The 26,858-nt window shown below is 47.7% G+C and overlaps 1 protein-coding gene and 1 long non-coding RNA gene across 3 annotated transcripts in view; both read left to right on the forward strand.

Moving 5' to 3' along the window:
• Nucleotides 1-4,713, forward strand: part of BUD13 (BUD13 spliceosome associated protein) — a 34,018-nt gene extending 29,305 nt beyond the window's left edge. For both annotated transcript variants that reach the window (XM_027082244.1, XM_027082243.1), the window contains one exon: nucleotides 4,313-4,713. In XM_027082244.1, coding sequence (XP_026938045.1) covers nucleotides 4,313-4,406 — 94 coding nt within the window. In that variant the 3' untranslated portion in view covers nucleotides 4,407-4,713. The remainder of the gene's footprint in view (nucleotides 1-4,312) is intronic.
• A 4,396-nt stretch (nucleotides 4,714-9,109) lies between these two features.
• LOC113607135 (uncharacterized) overlaps nucleotides 9,110-26,858 on the forward strand; it is an 80,582-nt gene continuing 62,833 nt past the window's right edge. The window contains exons 1-2 of the long non-coding RNA XR_003427825.1: nucleotides 9,110-11,028; nucleotides 19,641-19,739. This is a non-coding gene — a long non-coding RNA (uncharacterized LOC113607135). The remainder of the gene's footprint in view (nucleotides 11,029-19,640; nucleotides 19,740-26,858) is intronic.

The following is a 26,858-nucleotide window of genomic DNA, read 5'->3' on the forward strand; positions in this document are numbered from 1 at the left end:
CGTTGTGGAGCACGGACTCTAGGCGCGCGGGCTTCAGTAGTGGCACACGGGCTCAGTACTTGTGGCTTGTGGGCTCTAGAGCGCAGGCTCAGTAGTTGTGGCACATGGGCTCAGTTGCTCCATGGCATGTGGGATCTTCCCAGACCAGGGCTCGAAACCTGTGTCCCTTGCATCGGCAGGTAGATTCTTAACCACTGCGCCACCAGGGAAGTCCTTGAAGTGTGTTGATTTTTATTCCAGCAGACAGTTAACTTGACTGTATTTTAATTCCAAACTCTAACTTCTTTGCAGTGGGCAGCAGCTAAAATTTCTGCTCAGTTCTTTCAGTTTCTAGCTGCTGGTTTTTCATGGGGCCCAAGGGGGTTTCCCCTGCACAAGCACAGTTTAGCAGTTAGCCAAAGATTTGGGTGCAGTTTGTATGTAGATTTTGGAGTTCATCCCTTTTGAAGCTCCCTCCCTTTCAGTATTTCTTGCCTGATTTTCCAGCTGCTCTGCTCACTCTGCACTGACACCTTAAGCCAGTAAGCCTGTGGCTTTCTGCCTCCATGAGCTGTGCAGTTTGGGAAGTGCCCTCTGACAAAAAGCCTCACAAATCTCTTCTGACACCCAGACTCCCACCCAAGTTTTGTCTGCTTTTGGTCACTCTCTCATGCCTTCAAATACTTTCAGATACTTGTATCTTTATATTTTGTCCAGATTTTATAATTGTTTTCTGAGTGTAGGTTAGTTTGCACGGGTTCTCTGCCATGTCTGGAATCTACCACTCTGCTTTATATGGGCCTAAGGCATTATCTTCTGTCCTTTAAGCTGCCATCTAAATCCAGAGCTCTAGCTCCTGATACTGGCAGGTATCCTCAGGGTGGCTGTGGTTTCAGGCTCCTTTCCTGCTTTCGTTTGCAGCACACTGTATATCGGCTTTTTGGTAACAGGAGGGTTTTTCAGAATACTAATTTGCTGTATAGCCAGAAGTAGATCTTTTTATAGCCACAACCATAAAGATACTCCTGCTACACTGAGTTCATTTTTTTTTCTTTTTTCTATTTTTTTTTTTCAAATTTCTGGACCCAAAACAGAACTCTCCCTGACCTGGTTTTTAACTGGTATAATTTGTCTCCATCTCTCCCAGTAGTTTTCCTACACTTCTCATTCTTCTTTTCTCCTAGATTTTTCCTTTTAGTTCCCTTTCTCATCCTTGCTTTCTTTCTGATTATTTATTCTTTCATTGCCTTTTCTGCTTTTGTCTGTTTTTGGCAAGTGAATATTTCTAAAACAGATCTATAGTATGTTACAGTTAGAAAAACCCATAAGGTCAATTAAACTAACTTACATTATTTAAAAGAGAAATGGAGGCCCCGATAAATTTAACAACTTATAGTCTTTCAGCTCACCTGATAAAGCTGGAATTAGACCTTGGGCACCTGATTCTTTGGTCTAAATCTCTTTCCACTGTGTGTTCTCTTGCAGTTTGTTTCTTTGATTCTGTTTAGGGTTTGGTTTGTTATTCATAGGACCTTTTGTCTGTTTGATCATATTAGTGTTGATTCTCTTAAGTACTTATTCCCCAAGACAAGAAGCAGCGGTTTCCTTGTGCTCTAGAACACCATGCATGCTTCTAAGGTTGGAGATGGTGCCATTCATAATAAGATTCCCTTCTTCCTCACCCTTTCACTACTCACCCAACTGATCCCTTAGGGAAGGCCTTAGGAAAGAGGGAAGCCTGTCATCCCAATCAGTTCAGTAGCACTTAGCATATGTATTATAATTTTAAGCAGCTATGTACTAGGTGCCAGGGTCTCACAATTAGTGAGAGACGGTCCTTGAGCACAGCAACTCACTTTCTATCTAGAGGAGAAGACAGACAAGTAAATAATTTCAGTGCTACTTGCTAAGTATTACTATAGAGGATTTTCAAGGTGCCTTGGGAGCACAAAGGAAGAGTAGTTAGAGTCAGCCTTGGGAGACTGGTCAGGGAATGCATGCTTCCTAGAGGAGGTGATACATGAGCTAAGTCTTAAGGGATGTCATTAACCAAGATAAGAAGGAAAGGAAAGATATTTAAGGAAGAGCATCCTGTATTGCAAGGTCATAAGGATATGGAACATCCTAGTGTTTGGTGGGGTGGGGGCCTGTTATAAGCAGTTTGATGTTGGATAGCAGTAAGTGTTAAATGGAGTTGTGTGAGATGGGCTGGAAAGGTAAGCAGGGGCCTGGTCACTGAAGGACTTGGAAACATTTCTGAGGAGCTTGGTGTTTACCTTAGAGGCAGAGGGGAGCCACTGATGGATTAACAGTAGCTCTACATTCTAGATAGGTGATGCATTGTAGCAGTCGTACGAAGCATTTGCAAGGCACACATTTGGAAGTAGAGAGACAAGATACAAGGTTGTTGCAGTAGATTAGGCTAAAGATGATGGAGGTCTGAACCATGACGGTGGTAGTACGAATGGAGAGAGGAGGAAGTGGGAAATTGGTTAAGTGATAAGATGGCAGGACCTAGTGACTGATTAGGTGAGAGGGAGAAAGCACTGGGTTTGGCAATAAGGAAGATCAGTAATGACTTGAGAGAGCGTTAACTCCATAGCATAGTGAAACAAAAGCCAGGTTCTAATGTGTCAAGGAGTGAATGAAAAATAAGGAAGTAGACAGTGAATAAAGACTCTTTCAAGAAGTTTATATAAGAAGACGAAGTACATGGTATTAGAAGGGAGTTGAGGGCCACTCCTTGAAATTCACCCCTGTAGTGACTTCCATGACACCCTACTTCTGGTTATTTTCTCTTATCATTTCATCTCGGCCACCTTTATGAACTTCTGTTCCTCTGTGCCCCTGCTTAAATGTTTCTCAGGGCTCCATCTGTAACCCTTAGCTGTTCTCACTCCATGTGCTCTCTTGGCTGAATCTAGTCTAGTACACCTTCACTTACCAGCTGTATGTACATGATTCCCAAATCTGTATTTGCACCTCAGTCTGGAGTATCTGGCTGTGCATTGGATTTCTCTGTTGATATGTACTTGAGGCATCTTAAATGCAAACATATTCAAAACTGAACTCATCAGCTTTCTCTACTCTAAGCGTGCTCCTACTCTTGTGTTCTGTCCTGGTTAATGGCAGCCTTATTCATCTAGTCACTAAAATTATTAACCCATGAGTCGAACTTACCTCTTCCTCGTTTGCCCTTATATAACTAATCAATCACTAAGTCCTACTATGTTTTCTCTCTTTCTGTCCCTCTTCTTTATCATTACTTTCATCATCTGTTGCATGGACCATTGCAGTAACTTTCCTGCCTTCAGTCTCCTCCAGAGTGATCTCTTTGAAATGCAGTTTATGCTCCCACTTTAAATTTATCGTTCACAAGAAACTCTACTCAATACTCTGTAATGGCCTACATGGGAAAAGAATGTAAAAAAAAAAGTGGATATGTATATGTATAACTGATTCACTTTGCTGTACACCTGAAACTAACACAACATTGTAAATCAACTGTACTCCAATAAAAATTAAAAAAAATTAATTTATCCTTACTAGGTGAAATCTAAGCTTTATACTATGGCTTACAGAGCTCATTATGATTTGCCCTCTACCTACCTTTCTAACTTTGTCTCGTGCTACTCTCTTTTCATATTTGAGGCTCCAGCCATACCAGTTTGCCTTTGGTTCCCTGCATGTGCCATGCTGTTTCTTACTTTTGTGCCGTTTTGTTGCTCGTGCTATGCTCTATGCTGAAATGCCCTTCTGACCCTTCTGGCCCTCTGGTTAACTCTTTCTTTTCAGACTTAGCGTGGGGGCCCCCTTCACGAAGGCTTTGCTGACCATTCTTGTCCATCCCCCTCCCAAGTTGAGTAAGATCCCCACTCTGCTTCCATGATACCCAATGCATATTTCTATCATAATCTATGCTTTTTGTTTTAATTATTTGCTTAAATGTCAATCTCCTCCACTAGTCTGTGAGTTTATCAGGATAGGTGCTGTGTTACACTCATTTTCATGACACAGTGCCTAGTATATAATAAGAATTCACTAATTGTGTAATGAATGGATAAAGTATAATACGTAGACATCAGCTGAGAGTGAGTTGGGCCTTTAGAGAGCGGTAAATGTTTGAAACAGTTGTCAAAAGAGTTTGAGAAAGAACTGAACATGGACTAATAAGAGGGTGGATTATTCTGTCTTTCTGATTCTGTTGCTTATGTCTTAAATATTTTCACATGATTGCCTTTACTTTCCTTTTTGCTCATTAGATTGTGAACTCTTTTTTCAAAAATCAATGTTCAGTTCAGGATTCTGGCTGATGAGTATTTCTTGATTGCAGATCCAATGGATTTGAACAGAAGCGCTTTGCCAGGCTTGCCAGCAAGAAGGCGGTGGAGGAACTTGCCTACAAGTGGAGTGTTGAGGATATGTAACTTTTCTGAGGCAGTGGGGGTGGCTGTGGGTTGTGGTGGTGGACACTGGGTGGACAGACGTCCAGCTGCAACAGTCATCTGTGCTCATAATCAGGGCCCACACAGACCAGCGACTTGTTGGATGCCAGTTTTGACTACAGAAGAATATTTGAGACGTAATGTTTGGACTGAAGGACCTGTACTTCTCAGGTGTGCCGACACTGCCTATTGCTGGCTTTCAGAGGAAGCGTTGATTTCTCTGTGTCCCAGGGTTTGTTCTTGGTTAGGGTTTTCCCTTTTTAATAAACACACATTTATTTTTTTAAAATAATTTTCTTAAACGGATATTCTGTTTTGGGGAAGAATACAAGCTAATACTGAACCCCCAGGGATCTTGGAGGGTGATAGCTGGATTTCTCATTCATCTAGGAAGCAGGATGAGTACAAACTTTCACAGTGATAGCTCCTTCCTCTTAGAAAATAAGAATTATTGCTAAACTAGACTTAGGAATAGACATGGCAGTTTGGAGACATGGTGTCTGGTAAAGGTAGTGTCACAAATTAGTGGGGAAGAGATAGATAATGGTGCTCGGAAGATTGGCTTATTATATGGACACAAATAAGGTTGGATCCCTGCCTTAAACCACATAAGGCAAAGACAAATCCCAAAGTGATTTTACCTAAATGAAAGGTAAAATGCTACAGCCAATTAGAAAAAATGGGGAATGTCTTTGTGACCTTGGGGTGAGGATAAATTCGTTAAATTAGATCTCCAAATCACAATCCGTAAGGTTTGATAGCTTTGCCTACATCATAATTAAAGACTTCTAGTCAACAAAGCACCCCATAATCAAAGTTAAAAATGGGTATAGATTAGGAGAAAATATTTCCAATGTCTAAAACTGATAAAGGAATACATTTATAAGAGATTGAATGTAGAAGGAACTACTACAAATAGGAAAGAAATACAAAACACAAAATAAAAATAGGCAAAGAATATGAATATGTAAAATCTAAAGGGAAAACCAGAATGGGTAATAAGTATATTACTACTAGTAATTAGAGAAATAGAGATCAAAACATTAATGAGTTTCTACTTTGTATCTATTAGCAAAAATAAGGAAGAGACTGAATTCTCATGGGGAATGAAAACTCATGGGAAGTTTCAACTGGTGCATCCATTCTGGAGAACAAATGGGCAAAACTTAATTGAAAATAAGTAATATCTGGGATGTAGTATTGCAGAATTTTTGAGAGAATATTGTCTGAGTTTGAATCTCAGGTATGTCTTTTACTATGTGACCTTGATAAGCCACTTAACTTCTCTGTGTTTTAGTTTCTTCATCTTTGAAATGGAGATAATATTACCCACCTCACAGGTTTATTGTGAGCCTAGAACAGTGCCAGGCACATAGTACATGTCACAAAATTATTAGCTGTTGTTATCATTGTCTTCGTAATATCAAGTGTTGATAGCCAGCTTCCAGTGTGGCCCCAATGATCCCTGACTCCTGGTATTTAAGCCCTCGTGTAGTCCCCTCCTACAGTGAATAGGGCTGACCTGTGTAACCGGTAGGATGTACTGGAAATGTGTGACTTCTGAGGCTGAGTCATAAGAGACATTGAAGCATCTTCCTTGTATTCTCTTGAATTACTTGCTGTGGAAGAAGCCCGCTACTATGTCATGAGGACACTCAAGTGGTCCTCTGGAGAGGCCCATGCGGAGAGGGACTGAGGCCTCTCACCAGTAGACACACCAATTTATCAGCCCTGTGAGTGAGCTACCTTGGAAGTGGATCCTTTTAGCTCCATTCAAGCCTTTAGATGTGTGCAGCCCTGATCAACAACATGGCTGCAACCTCACGAGAGATCCTGAGCCAGAATCACGCAGCTCCAAATTCTTGACACAAAGAAATTGAGATAAGAGGAGGTGTTTATTATTTTTTAACAGCTTGAGATATAATTCACATACTATACTGTTTACCCATTTAACGTGTTTAAGTAGTTTTTAGCATATCACAGAGTTGTATAACCTTCACCACAATTCATTTAAAAATATTTTGGATACAGGGAGTTTTGTATCCATCAGCAGCCACTCTTCACTTGGCCCTGGCTCCCCTAGCCCTAGGCAACTACTAATCCTTCTGTTGCTGTAGATTTGCCTGTTCTAGACATTTCATATAATATGTGAATGGGACTATCATACAATACATGGCTTTTTGTATCTAGCTCTTTTCACTTAGCGTAGTGTTTTCAAGGTTCATCCGTGTTGTAGTATGTATCAGTACCACATTCCCTTTAATGGCTGAATAATATTCCCTTGTATGGATATACCACATTTTATCTATCCATGCATCTGTTGATATTTGAGTTGTTTCCACTTTTTGGCTATTGTGACTAATGCTGCTATGAACATTCATGTACAAGTTTTTGTATGGACTTATGTTTTCATTTTTCTTTGAGTAGAATTGCTGACTCATATGGTTAACTCCATGTTTTGCTTTTTGAGGAACTACCAAACTTCCAAAGCAGTGTATGAGAGTTCCAGTTTCTCCACATCCTTGCTGATACTTGTTTTTGTTGTTGTTTTTGGCCATGCCACGCAGCTTGTGGGATCTTAGTTCCTCGACCAGGGATTGAACCCGGGCCACGGCAGTGAAAGCGCTGAGTCCTAACCACTGGACCACCAGGAAACTCCCGCTAATACTTGTTATTATCTGTCTTCTTGATTATGGCTCTCCTAGTAGTGTGAAGTGGTATGTCATTGTGGTTTTGATTTGCATTTATCTAATGCCTAATGTTGTTGAATATCTTTATTTATCTTCTTTGGAGAAATGTTTATTCAAATCCTTTGCTCATTTTTTTTTTTTTTTTTTTTGCGGTACGCGCGGCTCTCACTGTTGTGGCCTCTCCCGTTGCGGAGCACAGGCTCTGGACGCGCAGGCTCAGTGGCCACGGCTCACGGGCCCAGCTGCTTCGCGGCATGTGGGATCTTCCTGGACCGGGGCACGAACCCATGTCCCCTGCATCGGCAGGTGGACTCTTAACCACTGTGCCACCAGGGAAGCCCTGCTCACTTTTCAGTTGGGTTATTTGTCATACACATACACACATACACACTGTTATGTAGAATTCTTTATATATTCTGGTAACAAGTCTCTTATTAGATATATGATTTGCAAGTATTTCCTTTCATTCTGTGGGTGTTATTGTTTTAAGCTGCTGAGTTTTTAAGTAATTTGTTATGCAGCAATAGGTAACTGATGTATTAAGTTTGTACATACCCTACCTCAAAGCAGTTTCCACTCCTGGCTTTATCCTTCAGAGAAACTTGCACAGATCCACAAGGAGTTACGTATATGGATATTTATCTTTATGTATCTTGGGTAGCGAGAATCTGAAAACAGCTTAGAAGCCTGTTTCTAAAGGAATTGATAAGTAAAATGTGGTATATGTATATGATGGAATATTAGAAAAAAGTCAGATGCAAGCTGTTAGGACATGATAGACTCCAGGTGAGGAAAATAAGGAATAATGAAATTTATAGCAAAAATTAGCTAAGTAAATTGAACACAGAAAATATTTTTTAAGGAGAATTTACACCTTAACTTACTAGAATAGTGTCCTTGGGAGGGAACAGAATGGGACTAGAATGCGGAATGAAGGAGGGAAAGGGAAACAAAAGAGGGGCCTTGCATGGATGAGTGAGATAGTGTGTCCTGACCTCAGGCATGTGATCCACTCAGTTCTTTGTGCCTGGGGCTCTAAGCACACATCCAGAGGCAAGGTCTTGCTCTAATGGAATTGACATTTAGTACCTGTATTAGTTGGGGTAGGCTAAAGTGCTATGACATTCTCCAAATGGACTGGCTTACCACAATAGAAGTTTTTTTCCTCCCTCCTCACTCATGTCCAGGGTAGTTTCAGATTGGGTGAGAGGGAGGGGGATTCTCTACTCCATGCAGTCATTTAGGGACCAGGCTGATGCCAACATTAACATGGCTGCCAGGGTTGCTTTGGGTATTGCCATTTTGGTGAGCTGAGCAGAGCTTGGAGGGTTGCTTGATAGATATTGTGGGCCAGCTCTAGAAGTGGCACACAGCCATTCACATTCTGTTAGCTAGAACTTAGTTGCATGGCTGCCCCTTAATGCAAAGGAACTTGAGAAATGTGATGCACACCCAGGAAGAGGGGAAAAGTGGATGTTGTTGAGACAGAGATCCTCTCTGCTGCAATCCTGAAGAAAGGCTGTCTGCCCGCCCGCTCCCGTCCCGCATTTGAGACTTTTGTGGATTTTGTGGAAAATCCCAGAGGGACTCCATTCTCTACCTGGAGAGTCTCAGCTGAAGTCACTACCAAGTTAGGAATATCTCTTTCCTAATTGGTCAGTGGCTGTCAGAGGAGAGCTTAGGCAGAGAGATGAAGGGTAAACTTAAATTGTGTCTAGACTCAGCATTTGTGAGAGGAAGGTAGTTTTAGAGAGGAAACAGCTCAAAATAAACTTGAAGGTTCTATAGTTAACATGTGGCAGAGTTGGGACTAGAACCCAGTGTTCTCCTGGGCTCTGCAGTGCCTGTATGGTCCTTTGGTGCCTTGCTGTAAACATTTTTTAAAAAAATATTTTATTTATTTATTTGGTTGTGCCGGGTCTTAGTTGCAGCTTGCCAGCTCCTTAGTTGTGGCATGCGAACTCTTAGTTGCGGCATGTGTGATCGAGTTTCCTGACTAGGGATCGCACCCGGGCCCCCTGCATTGGAAGCGTGGAGTCTTAACCAGTGAATCATCAGGGAAGTCCCAAACATTTTTTTAAAAGGCCCAAGGTTAGAACGTTGTGGTGAAACTGGTAAAATCCAAATAAAGTCTGGAATTTAGTTCATAGAATTATGCGATTGTTAATCTCTCAATTTTGAAAAATGAACGTAGTTAGGTGAGTTAACAGTCAAGAAATTTGGGTGAAGAGTAATGAGACTCTCTGTATTGTCTTTACAACTTTCTGTAAGTCTAAAATTTTTCCAAAATAAAAAGCTTATTTTTAAAAAAGTCCCCAAGGAATATAGGCTCTGGACACTGGATCCTACTCTAAGTTACTACTTTTGAGTTTATACTTTCGTAAGTTATGTTAAAGCCAGTCCCTTTCCTGTGAGTGGCGGTGAGCATGTTAAACTTCTAGTCTATTGTCACATCTGTTGTACACAGCTGGCTTTTATTTCCACATGGGTTCAGGTTTTAACTTCATTTTTGTGGGGCCCTACACTGTTTCTTAGGAAGAACTCGCCTTAAGAGGCTGTTATGGACTGAACGTTGTATCCCCTCAAAATTTATTTGTTGAAATACTAGCTCCCAAGTTGATGGTATTAGGAGGTGGGGCCTTTGGGAGGGGATTAGGTCATGCAGGTAGAGCCCTCATGAATGGGATTAGTGCCCTTATAAAAGAGACCCCAGAGAGATCTCTTGCTTTTTTGGTCATGTGAGAGCACAGCCAGAAGCTGGCTGTCTGTGAACCAGGAAGCTGGCCCTCACCAGACACCAAGTCTGTTGGTACCTTGATCTTGGACTTCCTAGCTTCTAGAACTATAAGAAATAAATATTTGTTATTTAAGCCATCCTGTCTATGGTATTTTTGTTATAGCAGCCTGAATGGACTAAGAGGCTCAGATACTTTGAAAATCTTAAACCACCAATTTTTTTCTTAACAAAAGAATTTATCACCTGTATTCAAGCAGAGACTGAGGTGGAGGGGAAGCAGATAGATTCTATTCTGGGCAAGCTTTGTGTTTAGTGGGCATTGGTGAAAATTTATAAATTCCTCCTACCTCTGATTTCTCTGCCTTTTCATGTATGAGCACAGCACACCTTTAGGGCAGAGACCTCCAAGCCTGTTCAGCTGGAAGCTGACTGTCATTTCCTAGGCTGGCTACTAGAGGGCAGTGTGATACATCTTTTCTGGACTGGGGAAGCAGGGCACTGGGTCCATGCACATTTTCCAAAATAATAAGACCTAGAATCTTTCAAAGATATAGGTGGCTAAATTCAGTTGCATATTCTTCCACTTCTTATCCCTACCTTAGATCCAGAAATATAATCCTATTTTCAATATGGTAAAGATTTTCAAGAGAGAAACGTAGTATTTAGGTTTTGACCAGAATCTCCCTTACTTGGGCTTTGGAAACCTTTCTCTCCATGGAAGACTTTTTTTTTTTTAATTTTTAAATCATATTCAGATCCTCTTGTTCTTCTTCCTTTCCTATGCCTTCTTCAGCCTGAAGTTTAGACTTAAGGAGCAGTGAGCACTACTAAAAACTACTGAATTGTACACTTTAAAAGAGAACATTTTATGGTATGTGAATTATATCTCAAAAAATATAAAGGGCAAAAAACAGCAGTGAGCAGACGCTGTAGCTCAAATAGAATGTAATTAATTGATTTTACTGATTTGAGAAGTCTTAATGCTTTGCCATTGGTTCATTAGCAAGAGGGCAATACTCTGATCTCTTTTTTCCTCAGGTATCTTGGAACACATTGACCTAGGACACAGAGAGCGTCGTTCCTTTCTAAAGAGGTTACTCACCCTAGTCAAAGAGCTGGACTAGGGTCAGGGTGTGCCTGGGGAATCCCAGTGAGAAGGCGGAGTCGAGGCTGTGAGGTAGCTATCTTGAGGCCTGAGTTTTAAGTTTGAGTTTGGTAAGAAATGTGTGTCCTGAACTGCGCATTTTTGCAAAGGTTATTTGGGCAGTTTCTTTCTTCCGGTTTCGTTTTTATTTTTAGTTTTGAGTCCTGTTTTTGGCATAAATACTTCTGGAACTGGCTTTCAGGCAGCTGGACTGGCCTGTAAAAGTAGGTAGAGAGATTATAGGGCCATGCTGCAGCCGAGTCATGATTCCCCCAGGACGCTGGCCTTTTTTGCCATATGCAGACAACATTACTGTATCTGGTAATGACTCATTCTCTCCTTTGTACCTGAATATTTTCCTCTGCTCAGTAGAGAAAGTGTGTTTGCCTCACACTCGATGCTGTTGACCTTGGGCTTACACAGGTTCACCCTTTCAGAAAACAAGGGCATGTAGGAGGTCCTGGTGGTAGTTTGATTCTCATTTGGTGCCTGCGAACCCCTACCCTTGGGAGGGGGCAGAGAGCAGTCAGCTGAAAAAGGAATCAGTCTTCCTCTTCCTGCGTGTTACGTTCAGCACCCTCTGTCAGCTCAGGAATTACAAGGAGTCACGGGTAAAACAATGTCTAGTGCTTAGTAAGCAGGGCCTGTTTTCTTTTTCTTTTGGCAAGAGAGGGTAACTTGCTCAGAATCGCTCTGTGCAAGAGAAAAGAGCCAGGATTTAAACATCACACTCCTCTCTCTGCAGTTCTCCCCCCATCCATCCTCACCCTAATAGCCAGGTAAGAGGCGAAGGGAGAGTCCAGGGGGTGGTGTCCTACCCACAGGAAGGAGTACTTACCAGGGCCTTCTCATAGCCTCTGTGATGAGGGTCTCCACGGCATACTCGGGGCTGAGTTCCACAGTCCTGGAAGAATTGCTTGCTGGCAGTTTCAGCTTGGAGCTTGGCTGTGAAGACCCTGAATGTACTAGAGGGGTACTTAGCCTTGACCCTTTCTTCCAGGGATTGGGGAGGTAGCAGATAAGATATCTGGGAAGAGAGGAATGCATGTCTGGGGAAATAATGATAATAAAATAATGCTGATGATTTTAATGGCTATCTTTTGTTAAGTACTTACCACGTGTCAAGCATGTGTTAACTGCATACATACCTCACCTCTGTGGTCAGGGAGAGATCAGAGTCTGTAAGTGGCTGCAGATTTGGGAGGGCCAAATTTCTGGATTTCCCAAGAAAAGTGGCGTTGGGGTATCCTGGCCGGGTAAACTCTTTTTCTTGTTCTCTGCACCCCCTCTTGGGATGAGGGGTAGCTGGGATCTTTACGTGACCCCCTTTGGCAGAGAGCTCAGGCACTTCACCCTGGTCACTGTGTCTCTATTAGACTTGGCAGCACTCTTCCCACGCAGGAAGGCATCTCCTGCTTCGGCCAGCTCAGCTTCTGATGTTGATGCGTAGTGGTCTGCCAGCCAGGAGCGGTGACCTTCCACACGGTCTGGTTGTAGTTGCTGCGTGGGGTAAAAGTATTTCTATAGGTCAGAATCCATATCTATGAACCAGTCCAGGGATGCCAAATAGAAGGGCACCGGGCCTCTGCATGCTTTCTTTGCCTGTCATTTGTGTGCCTGCCTAAACTGTACAGTGTATTTTCAGGTAATTTCAAATGAAAATTTATTTCTTCTCTGAAAACAAAAATTTAATTTATTTTATCTCCGTTTCTTTTCACACTCCCCGGTTATCATACTAAGACCCGGCAGAGAGGATGTGACACCTGCAGCCGAAGGATAGGGCAATGGAGACACTTTCTAAATCACCCTGTTAGGCAGCTTGAGGCTACATTAGAAAATGTGGTCTTGGGAAACAGGAGCTTGGACGTGTGTTTGCTGAGGGGGCAGGGAGAGGAACCGTTTCATTGCTAGGTTAGTGTTCCTGGTCACTTCGGGGTGAAGATTATCTTTTCATCTACCACCTTGGAATAGGATGGCTGTTTCTGTAACACTTGTGTAACATTGTGCACATATTACTGACTTTGGGTTGGAGCTGGGCCTTCTAATGTTCACGGATGAGTTAGAGGTATGTAGAGGGCCATTCCAAGCCCCAAGGAAGCAGGCTTTAATAGGGGAGAAGCTAAGACAAGGTTGGGCAAGTGGGTTGTCTGATTCTCTATAGTTTCATGGGTACTGGATAAGCCTGGCTACTCTACCTCCTGGCTTGCAGTTAGAGTTCACGTCTCCCAGGATGCGTAGGGCAAGAGCTGACCCCCGCCCCCCCGCCCCGTTATGAACAGCATGCAGTTTGTCCTTGCTCAAAACGTATGTGAGATGAGAGGACTAAGTTAGTCTGAACTAGATAGAGATCCAAGATTGTCAAACAATTAGTCCTTTGCTCTGTTGCCTTCTCCAGCTTTGTCTCTCAGTTGGACAGAAGACAGTCTGAAGTTATTACCTTTGTCTTGGGAAGTAGAGCCCTCCTCTGGCCCTTCCCCCTACAGCAAACTTACAGTAGGTTGCCCACAGTTCTGGTTACTCTCTTGATCCCCTGGCTGCTCTTGTCTCGGTCAAGTTTGAGGACTTGATTCCATCCTGGGGCTTGGAAGTCACTCTGATACTGGTTGATATACTCCATGTAGACTGGATGCATTATTAGTGCAATTTTTCTGCCCTGAATGTGAACTGGGAACATCGACTGACCAAGAGGAGGGTTCTGGAAGGAAATCTGATGAGTGATGGTCATGTAGTAGTCACCTAAGGGGAGTGAGAAAGTGTGCAGAGGGTGTCCTCTGTGTGGGAGAGGCATGAGATTAAAGGTGGGAATCTGGACCCCAGCAGGCTGGACCTCCTGCACAGCCGGCTCAACTTGACTGAGCCTTTAATAATGGGAATAGCAGATCCCAAATATATCCGCATTGCCTCCTCTACACCTCTGACCTTCAGAGTTGTCTCCCCAAGACCAGAAATAGAGAGTCATTAGTGTGGAATCCCAGAGTGGCCTTCCAGCCCCTTTTGGATCACCTGAGCTTTGAAAGCCTGGACTGCAGGGCTGCCTGCTTGTCCAGCCCAAACAGGAAGGAGAAACATAGGCTGGGTTGGGGTAGTGGGTATGGTGCCCTCCCAGAGGGGTCCTGGCTAACCATGGAGCCAAATATTGCCTGCAAGGCTCTTGAAGGGAGAGGGCTGGGGTACTTGCTGCTTATTGTATTCTCCTGGGTTGGTGGTTCCCAAGCCTGGGATCCGCCTCGGGGACGGGAGTGCCCTTGGGTAGGGGGAATTGGGTAGGTTGGGAACAGAGGGGTCAGTTTCTGCTTTGTGCAGAGTGCCACTCCTCTATTCCCTATTACCCTGCACCCCTCCAGGCTAAGTCTCACCTGAATGGGAGGGTTTCTCTCCATGGTAAATTCAGGGCTTGTAACATTCTTCATAGGTTGTACTGAAGTGAATCCATGGAGACTTGCTGGGCTGGCCGAAGTAGCCTAGATGTTGTGTCTGGAGTGGAGCCTTGGGAAGGGGCTTCAGGCAGTATTTACCATCTCCTGGGGCTATTTCCTCCTGGGCTTCTGACTCCTGCAAAGCAATCCCCTACTGCTGCTTGCCCATCACGGGAAGTTCACTTCCACCTCTTTGTTCAGAGGGGTCCTTCGTATCTTCCCCTCATCAATAGTGGAAATTGGTGGGAACCAGCCTCCTAGAGAGGTCAACAAACTAGGCAGGTGCTACCATCTAGCAAGTTACTTAAATTCTCTAAGCCATGGGCTTCCCTGGTGGCGCAATGGTTGAGAGGCCGCCTGGCGATGCAGGGGACATGGGTTCGTGCCCCAGTCCAGGAAGATCCCACATGCTGTGGAGCGGCTGGGCCCGTGAGCCGTGGCCGCTGAGCCTGCGCGTCCGGAGCCTGTGCTCTGCAGTGGGAGAGGCCACAACAGTGAGAGGCCGGCATACCACAAAAAAAAAAAAAAAAAAAAAAAAAAATTATCTGAGCCATAATTTCCTTATTTGAGAGGATTTGAAATAAAGTAGCATAGTGCCTGGCATGCAGTAGGTGCTTAATAAAATATCAGTATCTTCTCTTAAAATGGTATTATTAAGATATTTCGAGTGGTGCCTGCTGCATCAGTGGCATGTGCCCCTGTTGACTCCACTCTTACCGCACTCTTGACTTTACCTGAACAGCAGGATGGCTTTTCCTTGGCTGGGTTTGGTGAGCCAGCATCTCTTGCTGGGTGGGATTGAGGGCTGTGCCATTTGAAGAAGGGTATTGAAGTGGATGGGGTCTTCTGTCCCCAGGAGAGGGGGTGTCTAGAGCAGGGGGAGGAGTCGTGATTGGCCTAGTCCAGTGATTCTTCCCCATCTACCTCCAGGCAGCCTTCCCTCACCCATTACCCGACTAAGGGGAGAAGTGGGCCACTGCTGCTGATGGTATGTCCAGACAGGACCCAGATTTAGTTTATTTGTGGTTGGATCAGTAAGAACTGGTGGGGGGGCTTTCTCTGTAGGTAAGGCCATATGGCATTTCAAAAGCAGTTCTTCTCAATGAGTATTTCAGCTCTCTTTTTGTTTTTGGGGTATTTTTTGGCTTTGAGAGTAGTGCTGGCTGGCGGAGGGGTGGCTTACAAGGAGGATGGGTAGTGGTGGACTCACTGAAAGGTGGGCGGAGCTCCAGATAGGCGGCTACCCTGCTCCAGGGCTTGGCGCGTTTGCTGTGGTGTCTGTGTTTCCTAAGGGGCAGAGGAAAGAGTAGTCTAGGAGCGCAGGAGGATTAGAGTCATGGATTTTGTTCCCTCCCTACTTCTGAAGCTGCGAGGAAGGATACACCCCTCGGGACCTGTGGAAGCCCCTCCAGTTCCTCAGAGAGAGAGGAAGGTGGTCTCTGCATTGGCCACGCAGACACAGCATTTGAGTTTCAAGGGTGGCAGATTGGGAGAGGGGGTGCTGCTGCCCTTTTAGAAGCACCTTTTTGACTGGTGAATAATGAACATTTTTGACCGGCCAGTGTAAGATGGACAAGGCAGGGTAGGGTATGTGGTGTCCTTAGGATGGAGAAAGGGGCTGCCAAAGGGCCATTTAACCTCTGGTTGATACTGAGAGGCTGCAGTTACAGTGGGGAGCGGGTAATGAGAACTCTGTGGGAGGACTGCCTGCGAACCATCGAGGTCCGGGTGAGCCCTGAGCCAGAGTAGTACCCAAGACAGGAAGTGTCCTGTGTCCTCTTCTTGTCAGCCCTGCATTGGAGGACAGAGCAGAGAGCAGGACCTTTGAGGACAGGTAGGGGAGTGGGTGGCAGTCGTGGGAGAGGGGTGACTGGATACTCATCCACAGTCACAGAGCCCGCAGAGGGGCTGCAGGTGGGCACTTCGGCACATTGGCTTTCTGGGCCACGTTGGCACTAGCTTCTCTGCCCGGCCCTGTCCTCTGTCCCCCGCTCCTGAGTGCCTGTGCTTTGGCATATTGGTGTTGGTTCTGAGCTCTGATGGCTTAGAGTGCTGTGACTTAGAGGAGGCAGAGGCCGCTGTGTCCCTAACAACAGACGCTGCGGCTGCAGCTCGGGAGGGGGTGGGCATGGGCCTGCTCAGGCCTTGTGTCTGCCGCCAGCCTCAAGTCCAGCTCTGGATCTCCGCTGTGTGTGTGTGAGCCCAAGCTCTGGCCTTCCGATGCCTGTCCTTTCCCGCCCCCATCTCCACCCAGTGTGCGCGTGCACACATACACCCACACGCCAGCTGTCGTCTTGAGACAGAAGGCTGACTGGCGTCTTGTCAGCTGTATAGATTTGCCAGTGGCTGACACTCTTTCACAACCTGTAATCACAAAATAGGAATCTCAGAGTTGGAAGATACCTTAAAGGACTTCTCTACACTACACTTTCCCCACACCAATTAATTTAAAAGTATTTTCCATCAACTTATTAGCTCAACTGCTGTCCCAACTTCTGGTCCCATGGAGATGCAGTGCTAATTATCTTAATCCTAGAATCAGAGTTAGAAAGTGTCATAAAGAAATCTAATCCTCACACCCACTCCAGTACTGGAGTTCAAAGGCAAATTGTATTTCTGGGAAGAGCCACTCACACCCATGTTTAAACACTTTGTGTCCTCTCACCACCTCCTGGGACAGAATGTATTCCATTCTTGGGCAACTCCAGCTCCTTTCAGTTGTACTTCCTGTGGCTTCACCATTTGAGTTATTCATCTTGGGGCTTACAAAAACAGACTAATAACCCTTCTCTACCTGACAACACTTTAGATGTGTTGGGACACATTTTTCTTCCCATGCCCTACCTGCTTCCCTCCCAGGAGCCATAAGGTTAAGGTAATAGGAGGAGAGCTATGTATTGAAACTTGTATAAGAAAGGAAGCAAGTCGATCTGTGCATAATCAGGTAGTAGGAAATTAATCTTCATACATAGTTTAATTGTATTTATAGATGCTTCACATAGGGCCTCTTCCCTCCCCTCCACACCCAATCCAGCAGCAGAACCAAGCATGACAGCCCAGCTAGAGGCTGACAGGAGAGGAAGAGGTGGGAGGAAAAGGATGAAGGACTGTAGGAGAGGATCAAGGGGGTCAGCTGAAGGGGTCTGGAGACCTGTTCAAGTTAACCTTGAAGGGTGGTCTCAAGGTGGGTCCCAGAGTCATAAATAAAGATCAGGGGAAACCGAATGGGTTAGAGGAACTATTCCTGAACACTGTCGTCCTGCAGGCACTGTGTGGGTTGGGCTGTACCACACGAACGTGAGGCAGGGACCCAGGGAACAATCTCTGGGATTCATCGTGCTGGAGTGGCTGACAGTAAGACTCTTTCCCCTTAATGTGGCACCTCCTGTGTGATTAGGAAGTAATGTCACAGTTATGTTGACATTAGAAGAAAGCTGCTGGGCCTATCTGACTCTTTTCCAGTTCCTTCGACCATCCTTATAATGGATGATTTTGAGTCCCATATTTTCTTCTCTGAACTCACTCCAGTTTGTTGCCGTCTGTTTTAAAGTACAGCAGCTGGTGTGAGTCCTGAGGCTCAGGATATTCTGATCAGAGTACAGTAGGACTGTCACTTCCCTCCATGTAGATCGGGTTATATTGTAATCAATGTTATTTGATAATCAATGTCATCAGTGTTGCATTGCAATCAGTGTGTTTAAGACCGAATTAGCTTTCACGGTGACCACATCCCACCATTGATTACCACTGAGCTCACTACTGTCAGCAGTTCCCACAGCTCCTTTACACATATTATGAGAGAGGGGATGGGGCCATGTTGCCCCCATCTCCACGTATGCCGTTGGTGTTTGCACTCAATGTGATTACCTTCAGTCTCCAAGAGAAATCCCACTTTCTTGTTCTGCTACGCTTTCTCAGCATGCAAAGTGGTAGGATGGTGGTCCTTGTCCTGGTTTTGCTTGGTGCAGGAGAGGAGGCTGGAATGAGGGTTATTGGGGCCCATTTCTTCTCCTGACGCTCAGACTAGCCCAGCCAACATGGCCTCATGCTGGAGAGGAGTTAACTTCTGAGTCTTTTGGGGAGTCTTTTGATGTGGACTAAAGAGAAAGTGTTGACAAAGGCAAACTCAAGCAACCACCCGAGGTGCTGGGGGATCCCCAGGTTATGGGGCAGGGACTGGAAGGGCCTGTCTTCCCAGTTCTGCTTCGGAACTCAGAATGCAGACTCGTTCTACTTCTTCCAGGGTAGAGTCTGCTCGCTTATTCAGCCTTTCTCTGAGTTTCCATGGTACTTTGTACCCAACATTCAGCATACTGTTTTGTGGGTTGTAAGCTCCTATGGCCAGGACTCTTACTCATTTTCTGATTATTATTTTCTTATTCAGGTCTCTTATTCACTTTCAAATCTCCAGCTTGTAGGCCGAGGTGTTACACCTCAGAACTAATAATAGCTTTCATTTATTTAGGCTACTATGGGCCAGGCCTCTCTATACATTAATCTCATAAAAACCCAATAAATTTGACGCTAATATTTCCATTTCGCAGATGAGGAAACTAAGGCTAAAGACCACAGAGCTACCAAAGCCTATGCTCTCTGTCCAAATGAATGAATGAATGAGTCTTGAGGGGTTGCTCTGGGTAAGAACGGACCACAGTAGGTGCTCTGGGCTGGGCTAACTGATTGTCATGTCTGCAGCATGAGGTAAATGCCTAATTAGCACATGGACATCCTGTCAGATATTCATGGAATGGTTCTGCCAGCTAACCCAGGCCCAGTGACAGAGAGTCCGTGGCTTTTGTGGGGACAGGGTGTGGGAAGCATGATTATCCCAGTGAGACCGAGGACAGGAACGTCCTCCAGGGCCACGTGGGAGGCCGACAGGACGAAACCCTTGCCTGCAGGTTGTGTCCAGTATCCTCAGCGTTCTGTCAAGGTCCCTTGCGCCCTGACCTGTGGGCCCCTTCCCTGTGGACTCTCTGGACTTCTCACTCCCCTTAGTCAGATGCCACTGGTTCAGGCCTCTCTGCTTTTCCAAGCTGCTGCTTCTGCCCTGTTCCTCCTTCCCCTAGCAGAACCTTCAGGGCCCAACTCAGATGTCATTTCCTTTGTGGGGTTTTCCCTGGCTTCCTCGCTACAGGCAGATTGGCAGAATGAAATGCCTCCTCTTTGGGCTCGCTCCCATAATACTTGTTCATACCTGACTGTAGTATAAATCTCTTTATATTACAGTGAATGTGGTTTTGCTCCCCTGGCCTGACTTAGAGCTTACTAAAGGCGGAGACCACAGTCTCCAGCATCCAACACGAAGCCTGCCCTGTAGGAGACACGGTAAGTATTTGCTGAATTCAACTAAATGCTAGGTTGAGGTTCCATTGCAGGTGAGACCCAGGCAAATGTGAACTTCCAGAACTCAGCAAGCGATGTGCAAGTGGAGGTAGGGCATTTTTTGAAATCTTTGTAAGGATTTTGTGATTCTTATTTTTTCTTTTCACAATAATCCTCTCCTGCATGGGGAAAAGGGGGATAAAAATCCCAGTTTGGCCTCAGCTACATGCTGGGAGAGTCTTAGGCTGGAGGGGAAATGGTGGAGGTGTGGGACTGAGGCCCAAGGGCCAACCAACCAGACATGAGCCACTTCAGTGCAGGACACACTGTCCTCTGCCTCCACCAGGGTCTGGCCATGTGCTTCATGGTGGGGGGGGATGGTGGGGTGCCCAGGAGTGGGAAGGCAGTGCAGGAAAACCCCTGTGCACCAGTCGGTTTCTCTTCCCACTAGTCTCACAAGGCTCTGTGGAGTAGTTACTGCTGAGTCCCCATAATGCCACCACTGTTGGTTCCTGATGTAGGTCCTGTGCATTTATGTATTACTTTGCAGCCAATTTGCATCAACTTCTCCAAATGACAGAACGTATAGAAATTCCCCGATTTCTATGACTCCATTCCCATCCCACAAAGAAACACAGTGGTCTCTATACCTCTGTTCTCAGGTATCTCTACCCATTTGGTAGAAGGGGTCCCCTAAGAGCCTTGCATCAACCAGGCAGCAGCACGAGACGAAGGGATCCAGGAGTCCCGCAGCCCCTAGTTTGGGCTCTGAATTCTCTTCTTCCTCTCTTAGGTTAAGGGTGGGGTGTGCGTGCGCGTAGTGTGTTAATTTGTTGATTTTTGCGGTTCAGGCTAGGGAGTCAGCTGGGGAAAAGCGGGTGTAGAGTCTAGTGAAGGGGAGAGAGAGGCTTTGCAGAAGGACAGAGGCCACGTGCCAGAGCCAGACAAGGCAACCAGCTGGATAGGGCTTCTCTGCTGCCACGGGGATTGGGTGGATGCAGACTGCTCTGTGTTGCCACCTGCTGGACACATGTAGAGATAGCACTTTACTCCCTCAGGCTTCCTACCCTTTTGCTGAGTTTTCTTCTATCTTCTTTGGGTTCCTTTGGGTTCCTGTCTAGTATTTCCTCCAGTGGGAAGGAGCTACTTTCCCCCTCTCCCCAGGCAGGACTGTCAAGACACGTCTGCTCTGGCCCAGGGCAGGGACTCTGAGCTTCCTCCTGTGTTGCCTAGAAGAGAGTAACTCTGGGTGGGGGTGGAGAGAAGATTGCTTGTCTCCGTGCTTGGAGTTTTTCCACCTTCTCCCCGGGCTCTCTGGGACCCTGAACTTGGTTGTGATAGTTTATCCTCCAAACCAGGACACTTTTTGAGTGAATGGTGTGTGCGCTTTTGATAATTATGCTGAGACAGCAGGGGTAAACCAGGTCTCTCCCAGGTCCATGATTGGAACTCACAGCGGGCCTGCATCTGAGGGGCTGCTGCCTTCTTTTCATCCCGAGGTCGGGTGTGGGAGGCGAGGGTGGCCAGCAGAGGCTGCTGTGGCACTGGCTATATGTGCAGGCCTCACTGTCTTCGGGGCTCCCTTGGCCGCTCAGGGGCTGTGGGGAAGCAGAGAGCTGGCTGTGGTGGGTAAAGCTGGGTGTGGTAAGGGCTGGGGTCCCCTGAGTGACAGTGTAGCAGAGTGTCAAGTCTGGCTCGTCAGAGCCTGCTTTACAACATGCTAAGGGGGCTGTGTGCACCCTCTAGCTGGGGTTGAGGACACAGCCCAAAGCCCTGAGGCCCGGTTTCTCCCTGTAATTCCTGGGTTGGAGTGCACCTCCCCTGAACCCTGGCAACTTTTATCCTGCCCCTTCAGGCAAAGACTAGGCAAGTGGTTCCTGGTACTACCAGCCCCGGAGGCTGGTGCCATCCTAGGTGGATTAGCACTTGACTGGAGGGCCCACAGATACCCTGTGCCAGAGGAGGCCCCAGGGATGCCTGGAACTTCTCTGCCGGACCGTGCTGACTGACCTGCAGGTGGGGAATGCAGACCAGCCGTGGAGTCCTGTGAAGGAGAAGGGCTCCCCTGGAAACTGGTAGCCCTCCCTCCTCTCACCCAGCTCTAAATCTGGCAGCAATACCCCACTTCCCTCTTTCCCATCCAGGGGACTTCCCTCCCTTGGCCCCTAAGGGCAGAGTTGGGAGGCCCTGCTCCTTGTGGGAGGAAGGGATTTCCGTGGTAGGACGGGGCCCTTCCTCCTATTCTGGCCTGGGGGAGGTCTCGGTTGCTGTGTGAAGTTTGCCCCCCGCCCCACCCCGTCTTCTCTCCCTACTCACCTGGAGGGAGAGACCAGGGTCTGACTTTGCAGACCATGTGTAGGTGATCATGTCCCAGCTCCTCGCCCTTTGTCTGCAGCGATAGCAAAGGGGAGGTGTTCTTAGCAGGCTGCGGGGTGCGCTGCCTGCCTAAGCAGAGAATTCTGGAGCAGCAGTGGGTATCCAGGGCAGCCTCGGGATTACCATGGCAACAAGCTGATAGTGGTGGGGAGGCGGGGTTGGAGCTGAATTCCTGGGGTGGTCAGAGAGGGGCTAGAGGGTAAGAAGGAGAGAAAGAAACCCACCAAAGCCTCCTGACAGAGGACAGTGTGCCCCTGCTTGTTGCCTCTGGTCAGTCAAAACCCAACACTCCCTGGCACAGTCTGCAAAGTGCCCCACTGAGCCTGGGCAGAGGGTCTGCCGGCTTGTGGAGCAGCGGTGGCCCTAGAGGGGAGTGGGGGGACCAAACTCAGCTGCAGAGATGTGTTTTCTCCATCCATCTGAAGAGTGGCAATGGGTTTTAGACTGCTGCAGCGTGCTTTTCTACCTGGGGGACCCCGAGCCATCAAAGTTAACCTAGACTAGTAACCGGGGATCAATTACTGGCCTGTGATGTGCTTTCTGATGTCCCCTTGCAAAAAGCAGGCTGTTTGGGGGAAAAAAAAAAAGTGAAAGTGCTTTTTTGATCTCTGGCGCCTCTGGGCCAGTATGACCCCTCCCTCTGCGGTGCCTTTGCCCACTCCTCACTCATTACCTCTACTGGTTAGGCAAGCCTGGGTTAACCCTTCAAGTGCCGCGTTTGGGGTGAGGGGTGGTTGCCGTTGCCTTCTCCAGACAGGCCCTCCTCTGGGAGACAGCTCTCAGGAGCACAGAGTGGGCCAAGTCCAGTGCCTGCCAGCCTCCTCCCCGCCCTCCCTCTGGCTGCCAAATCTGACTTTGATTAGCGTGTGGAGGGGGAAGAAAGCAGGAAAACAGAATATTAAAATCTTAATTCAATTTAAAACACTGTCATTCACAGGCATGCCAAACAGTGAGATGACTAATTATTATGCAAATTAGGCAGATAGAAAAGTGATTAATAATTGCACAAATTAAAAATTATTGTAAACATCCTGTGACGAGCGATAAGTCCAATGGAGAGGCGAGGGCGGTGGGCCGGGGAGGCCATGGTGGAGCTAGCTCCTGCATCCTTATTTCCTCATTAGGGGGATTTAATTAGTGCCTGATGATGGGGCTCAGTGCTGCCAGGGGTGGAGGAGTGGGTGGCCAGGCCCGGGGCTGGCTGTGCTGATCTCAGCCCCTCTCCTGTTTCTCCTCATTGTCTGGTGGCCAGGCTGGAACGGGCTGAGCAGGGGCTGGGGGTGGGGAGGCAGGCCAGTCACCCTGAAGGGGTGGGTGCTGACAGCTTCTCTGCTGCTTTCCACTGGCCTACACCAGCTAGCTGCTAGCTCACACCAGGCCAGGGATGATGGAGAGGAGGCCTCTGGGTGGTGGACTTGTGGGCATATCCTGGTTCAGCCACGCAGGTCCTCAGGCCTAGTGAACGGATGTGCAGAGCAGTCCTGGAAGTTCAAGTGAGGGTGGACAGGTGCATGATGTTGCTTGGGGCCTCGTGGGTACCTTGGATCCAAGGTTCCTTGATGCTGGGGCGGCAGGGCGTAGAGGAACTAAGTCAGTGTCCTGAGCCGAGTGACTCGCTCTTCTCCAAGTCCGTACTTCCCCAGACAGGCGTGCGTAGGAGCTGCTTTGGTGTGGGTTGCCTTGGTTGTCCAAGGCTGGGGGCAGAGGTGGCCAAGCTCCTCTGGCCCAGCAGCACCACTGGTGCTTTCCAGGGCATGCAGCTATCTTGGGTCCCATCCACTGAAGTAGAGCAGCAGCTGTATTCTCTTTAACAAAACATGCCGGCTAGCTGGAGCACAGCTGCCTCCCACCAGGCCCTGGAGCCCTGAGCCCTGAGCAGGTGTGGATGGGGCTGGGGCCAGGCCTAGGGCAGGTGGCGGGTCCGTCCCACTGCTCTCCCCCAGTCACCATGCCCCTTAGGGAGATGGTCTTCCATGTCCGGAGAAGACCACAGAACAAGCCGGGAGGTCAGGGGCCTGGTGAGAAGCTCTTGTTATTTGAAGGGGCAATGCATGCTGGAAACCGGGAAGGTTTCTAAGAAGGGCTAGGGTGGGGAAGGTGCAGAAAAGAGGATAGGAGTTGGGGAATAGGGACAATAGGGTTATCCAAGTCTTTATCTTTCCGCAAGGGTCCCAGATTCCCTAGCAGCCATTACCACCCAGGGCCAAGAAGCTGAGGTTTGTTTTGCACAGGCCAGAGGCCCAGCCTGTGTGCCCGCAGATCTCTCTTCCTGAGACTGGGATACATGTCCCCACCCCGCCCCACGGGGCTTTGGGAATGGGGAAGAGTTACTTCTACGTCAAGACTCCCACCATTAGTCCAGGCTCAGTAACCTGCACACAGCCTTGGCACCATGGCCAGCACTAGCTAATGTCCCCCACCCTGGTGTCTTGTCTTCACTTTAGCCCCATTCTGATTCTTGGAGGAAGACACTGTTTTCCTACTGGGACCCCAGTGATATCTGCCTGAAACCTCCTTCCTTCACCGTGAGCTGTATGACCAGCAGGCACCGACCTTCTACAAACCTCGCTCCCCATCTCCTCTCCCTGACCTCTACTGACTCCTGCCTGTGCCGCTCCTGACCCCATGCTCGGTTCTTATTCTGTTCTTTCTTTTGTGTTGGGCCTTCCAGGGCTCTTCTGATGAGGTACTGACTCTTTGTGACCTCGGGCAAGTTGCTTCACTTCTCTGAATCTGTTTCCTCGTTGTTATGATGTGGAAAATACTACAACCTCATGAGAGATTAATTTATCCTTTCATGAGATTTTTAATATATCCTTTCCCATGGGCATCCACCCATTCATTCAATCACTTCCATGTTCCACGTGCTGGGGATACAAAACTGCAGGCAATCTCAAGGATTCATGGGAGACAGACAAGGGAAGAGCACACGCAGAGGCCCAGAGGAGCGAGAGGGATAAAAGTTTAGAGATTGACAAGGAGCTTAGGGTGACTGGAGGATAGATTGTGTTGGGGACTGAAGGGCATTGGGCTGAAGGGCATTTTACTCCTTGGAATTTTGATACTACTTTATGGACTCTGAGGTAGCAAGAGAGGACTTTGTGCAGGAGGCAGGGATGACTGGAATGGTGTTTTACAAAGAACATTTTGCAACTGCGTGGAGATGGGCAAGGCCAGAGGCAGGGTCCCAACCCACTGGCTATCTGCCTGAGAGGTGCTGCCGCGGTGCGGGGCCCAAGGAGGAGGAGAGAGATACGTCTTGAGGCAGAAAAGGCAGGATCTGGCCACTGAGTGGCCGTGAGGGGCAGAGTGGGGTCCAGGTTTTTGGCACGGAGGGGTGCTGTTCTCCGAGGAGAAGAGGCATATGGGGAAGAAGGAGAGATGACGATGTTGCTTGGGGACACCGTGGGGGCGAGGACCGCGTTTGATGGAGTCACTTGGGACGTAGGAGGTGTTGAATACCTGCTAGTTGATAATAAACATGCTCAAGTTTGGGGCTTTGTCTGTCTTGCCTTTTTTTTTTTTTCTTCCTCTGACCATATCTAGATCTTCAAAAGGAGCCGGGCCCTTCCCTGGAAACTGACCTCGACCTTCCCCTTTCAGCTTTTTGGTTAGTGGGTGTCTGCACTGTCTGCCTGCCTGTAGCAGGACTCTGTGAGATTAGCCCTCTGCCGCTCCGTGGTGTCTGCATTCCCGTCGCCTCCACCGCAGGCTCCTGTGAGAGTGCAGCTACCCACACATGACCCTGGAGCATGGCTTGGGTTGTTGTTGCCTCCCTCCAGTGCCACGACCGTGGGGAGGAAGGCTGTTCTCTGCTGAGTACCTTCTAGATCCCTGTGCTCGAGCTCCGGGAACACAGAGGAAGCTTTGTTGTTGATGAGGCCCCTGCCAGCCCCACTGGGTCTCCCTGCTTCAGTCCTGAGAGGGTCCTTGCAGCCAGCGGTCCTACCTCCCAGAGCCCTGGGTATTCTCTCACCTGGGGGTGGATGTAGGGCCTAGGGCCCAAGTTTGGGGGCACTGACTCCAGGCAGGGCTCCCAGCAGTCAGGCTGAGCTGCCCCCCTCTTCAAGGTCGGTTTTCCAGACCAGGCTGCATGTTCCCCGAGCCTGCCGCCACACCACGGAAGCACAGACTGGTGGTTGCTGCCCAGTCCCAGGTCCAGATGCTGACTCCCTCTTCTGGGGCAATGCGGCCCTGTGTCTGGCTCCCAGGCAGGCTACCCTCCCAGCCACCCGTGCTCCTCATCAAGAGAAGAGCACTTAGCAGAAGCCGTGAGTGCCCTGCGGGGAGCCCCTGGTGGTCCCCAAAGGGCCCCAGTGGGCATTGCGTCCCAGAAGACCCTTGGAATGCCCAGGTGTGTGCTTCTCCTCCCAGTGGTACCCCAGAGACTTTCCCAGTAGCCTTCCAGTATGTCCCCAGCAGCTCCTATTGTATTCTTACTGTACTCTGGTATCTCTCCAGTGGAGACCCTGTAAGGCCCCCAGCCCTCAGGGTGGGGAATCCCAGGAGAACTCTGGGAACTGTCAGGAAGGCCCCAGTGTGCCCAGGTTGCTCCACAACCCACTGCTCCCACAGTGGGCCTCTCATGATATCTCAGCCTGTGCCCAGGAGTGCATGGTGTTCCCCCCCAAAGGTTCCAGCATGTTCCGAAGAATGCGCCAGCACGTGGCCCCAACATCCTACTGTCCCTGCAGGACTTCCGGTAGATTCCAATTCCCAAAGTGCCAGTGCTAGCTCCCCTGAGGA

This window comes from Aethalodelphis obliquidens, unplaced genomic scaffold, assembly GCF_003676395.1.
Source record: "Aethalodelphis obliquidens isolate GAN/ISIS:26980383/991018 unplaced genomic scaffold, ASM367639v1 scaffold46, whole genome shotgun sequence".
Taxonomy (NCBI): Eukaryota; Metazoa; Chordata; class Mammalia; order Artiodactyla; family Delphinidae; genus Aethalodelphis; species Aethalodelphis obliquidens.